General features: G+C 45.4%; 1 protein-coding gene across 1 annotated transcript in view; it reads right to left on the bottom strand.

Moving 5' to 3' along the window:
* EPHX2 (epoxide hydrolase 2, cytoplasmic) overlaps positions 1 to 3,787 on the bottom strand; it is a 48,584-nt gene that overhangs the window by 13,778 nt on the left and 31,019 nt on the right. Inside the window, exon 11 of the mRNA XM_008591375.1 lies at positions 1,312 to 1,383. Within this exon, the coding sequence (XP_008589597.1) occupies positions 1,312 to 1,383 (72 nt within the window). The remainder of the gene's footprint in view (positions 1 to 1,311; positions 1,384 to 3,787) is intronic.

Genomic DNA, 3,787 nt, shown 5'->3' with positions numbered 1-3,787 from the left:
ATTTATGCTGCATGATCTGCATGATCTGGAAACCCCCAAGGTGTGAAGCATACAACAACCACAGCCACCACATGAGCCTGGGCAGGTAATGCCACCAGGATGCCTGACAGAGGAAATGTTAAACAACGCAAGAGGGTCATCTCCTTAATCCAAACTGAAGCAGACTGGTGTAGATTAAGAGCTGCTGAAGATGAGCTCACACACCAAAATTACAAAACTCACACTCACTCATACACAACAAGGCCCTGTAGCAAGTGTAGTGAACAGAAAAATAAGATTCTCCAAAAACATCAAATGATAGAAATTGTGGTGGCCGGGAATGGAGGCAGAGAAAGAGGGAGGGAGAAGGAGGTAGGAAGGGAAATAGAGAAAAAGAAATGAGTGTGCATAAGATGATTAACGACAGAAAAGAAGGCACTGAAAAATAAGAATAGAACAAGACTCTATCAAGAGATCAGCATGATTTGAAAAAGAACCAAATGCAATTTTCATAAATAAAATCAAAAAGAAAACTTCGAAAATGGGCCAAACTGCAGGTTAGACACCACAGTGTCTAAGACAACTAATTATCTAAAGATAATTAATACACAGGAGGGTAGACCTGTGGCTGACTTCTCACAAGCAATGACGGAAGCTTCTAAAAGAAAATAATTTTCATCCTGGAATTCTATACTCAGATAAAACCATTCTTCAAGATAAAAAGCAAAATAAAGATATTTTCAGGCCAAAAAAAAATCTGACTTTACTGCTAACTGACCCTTACTGATAGAACTAGTAAAGGAGGTACTTCAGGAAGAAAGAAACTGATCTCAGTATGAATGAGTGAAACATAGGAAGTGACCAGTAAAGACACTGGAAAGCACCGGACGGTCCAAGCAGGCACTGACTACACTGACTACTAACACGAAAAGACAGGAGAGTGCGAGTTACAGAGGTAAAGCATCCTAAATTCCTTTGGTTGTTAAGAGACATCCATTAATTTGGGACTTGGGTAAGTCAGTTATGCATACTATAATGCAGTAGTGAGAATAGTATAGTTTCCAAACGATCCCTATCATAATCATTCTCTGATCTTGTGTGACAGTGAGGATGTAATTTTCCTCTGTTAATGAGATACCAATAGAGTGGGATCCTAATCACCCTAACTTCTTTTGAAGATCAAGTTGCTAATTCCCAAACTCTGCCCCTCACCCCCCTCCAGTCCTCCAGCATCCCCCAGGGAAGCCATCCAGAGACACACCTCTGCAGGACCCCCTTCCTGGACACACAGCCCACCCCCTACACTCCCACCCCCCACCGCCCACCCCTCACCTCATCACTTGCTCTGAAGACGATCTTGAAAGTCCGACTGGGGTTCCGTTCCAGTTCAGCCTCAGCCACTCCCTAAACCAATCAAGAAAGCAAAACAAAGGACACCTCAGAAATCCAGGAAACCGTAACCCCTCCCCCGTCTGACTGAAAGCAAGGAGCCTCCAGACTCTGTCCCCATCCAGCCCAAGTTCCACTAGAATGGCATTTATTTGAATTTTCACATTGAAACACGTTTGAAAAAAAGGTTGAAATAAAATACAACATGCTAAAGTGGTCCCCCAGAAGGTGGGTTTATGAATGCTGCTTTCTTTTGTTTTTCAAAATTCCTGTAATGAGAATGTACCACTTGTAATAATCCCTTCAAGAATGGGGGAGGAGCTGGTATAGGAACAGGTCCGGGGCTGAAGGGCTCCCAGGATTGTGAGGAGCCGGGCGGAAAAGCCAGAAGCTGCACCGTCCTCGCATCTCATTTTGCTGTAGTAACTTCAAGACCAACTCCTTTGATTTAGATCTGAATTATTACAGATCCTCAGACTGCCAAGGATTGTCCTCCTCAGGGCAGTAGGATTTCTGTTGTCAAAGAGCTGGGACACACATCCTTCATGGTGACTAAATGCCAGTTCCTTCTGCGTCACAGGAGTGTCATTCCATTTAATTGCCTAATCTACACATGGCTCTCTGGCTGATTCCACAGACACTAGGCCCCTTCTCTGGCAAACTGGGCTATGAGATGCCAACATAAAACACAAGGGCACATTTCCTAATGGTTGAGAGCCCTTGGACTTAAAAGCTGTCCCTGAGGCAGAGATCTATCAGGAGCAACTGTAGTTAAGCCAAGTAATAAAAGCCTTTTGCAACACAGTCCCTAAGGGACCAGTTATGGGTGGGCACTGAGTAAGTGTGGCTATGACAACTGGCCTTTCTCTCCCCCTTTCCAACCACTCACCTGAATGCCCGAGGCACCAGCTGACCTGGACTGCAGGATACTTTCTGATCTGCTTGCCCACCTCCTGGTTTAACCCGGACGAAGAGCACCTACTTCCCTAGGTCTGGCCTTCGACGCCAGTCCCAAACACCGCCTTCTCTGCGAAGTCCCACCTTCCCCCACAACGACAAACAATACTACTCTTCTCAGATCCTGCAGAGCCTTGAGTGTCTCTTCTGGGACCACTTTGAGGGCAAGGACTCAATTGTTCTTGGCAGCCTCTGTGGCTGGTCCTGGACAGAGAAGGGGCTGAACATACATACGTTCATGCCTCTCCTTTCAATGTTCCCAGAGAGGAGGATCCTAAAGCCCCATCTACAAGGCGCTCCAGTGACCTGACCCAAGGTCCTCGCACACTTTGAGAGGCATCTTTTCTTGTTCTACACATCGCTCCTCATGAGAGCTCCGGATCTGTGAGATGGTAGCACGAAAGGAAAGAACACATTTATCATCCGGCGGCGCTAGATCTGTGGTTGGAGATTTTCTGATGAAAGCCATGTCAGCGTTTTAATTACAACACCCTCCCATTCGTAAGATTCAATTATAGTGCAGAATCAGTCCTGGCCTTCTGCAACATGATAAATGCCAAGGCAAGAAATAGCCACAGGAGCAAATGCATTGCAAGTGATCGATGAGAGCCCTGGGCAGCCTGCGTGTTGCTGTCGGTCATTATTCTTATTTACTGAGAGTAGCCCTCGTTTAGAAACAGCTGCTATGCATGCACTCAGGATTGCATTTCAGTGTTTGCAGAGACCTGCAAAGGTCTGGACAGGGCTTTGCCCTCAAGTGCTTCTTAAAAGAGGAAATGGATATCAAAAGGATCAATAAAAAATCAAAGACAGCAAAAAGGTAAATAAATCTGCCCATCCACACAGATTACATCAGATCAACAGAGAGAGTGGGATAAAGGCGAGGGCCAGAAAGGAGAGAAGATGATGTTTGTTCTCTGGTTCTGTGCCCAGCTGATGCCACCTGACTCTCTTTAATCTATAAAAGGTAAGACTATATTTTTAAGTCCCACTGACCAGTGACAAATTTCCTGTCTGTCCAGCTGGACCGGGGCTCCTCATTCTGCGTTCCTGGCTTTAGAATCTAACAAGCCCCAGCACTGATGCTTATTAGTTGCGTGACTTACTCCTCCAGCGCCTCGGTTTCCTCATCTGTAACATGAAGGTTTTATAAGGATTAAATGAGATCATGCCTGTTTCTTACAATGCCTGACACACAGAAGGCATGACAGTAAATGGTCATTATTATCACCATTACTCTTATCTCCATTATTAACGTCATCAGATTGCATCAGACTGGTCTGCTTTTGGGTCTGGTCCCCTCACCAGCCTGTGAGTTCTTATGGACGCACACCGCATCCCGTTCATATTCCTACTGTCGTACGAGGTAACAGTAAGTCCCCAACATAGCCTAGATGGATGGACAGGAGAGAGAGAGGAAGAGAGAAAGGATGGAAGGAAGGAATATGAGATAAAGACTTTG

This window comes from Galeopterus variegatus, unplaced genomic scaffold (genome assembly GCF_000696425.1).
Source record: "Galeopterus variegatus unplaced genomic scaffold, G_variegatus-3.0.2 Scaffold6871, whole genome shotgun sequence".
Taxonomy (NCBI): domain Eukaryota; kingdom Metazoa; phylum Chordata; class Mammalia; order Dermoptera; family Cynocephalidae; genus Galeopterus; species Galeopterus variegatus.
This window is presented reverse-complemented; position numbering and strand designations above follow the sequence as displayed.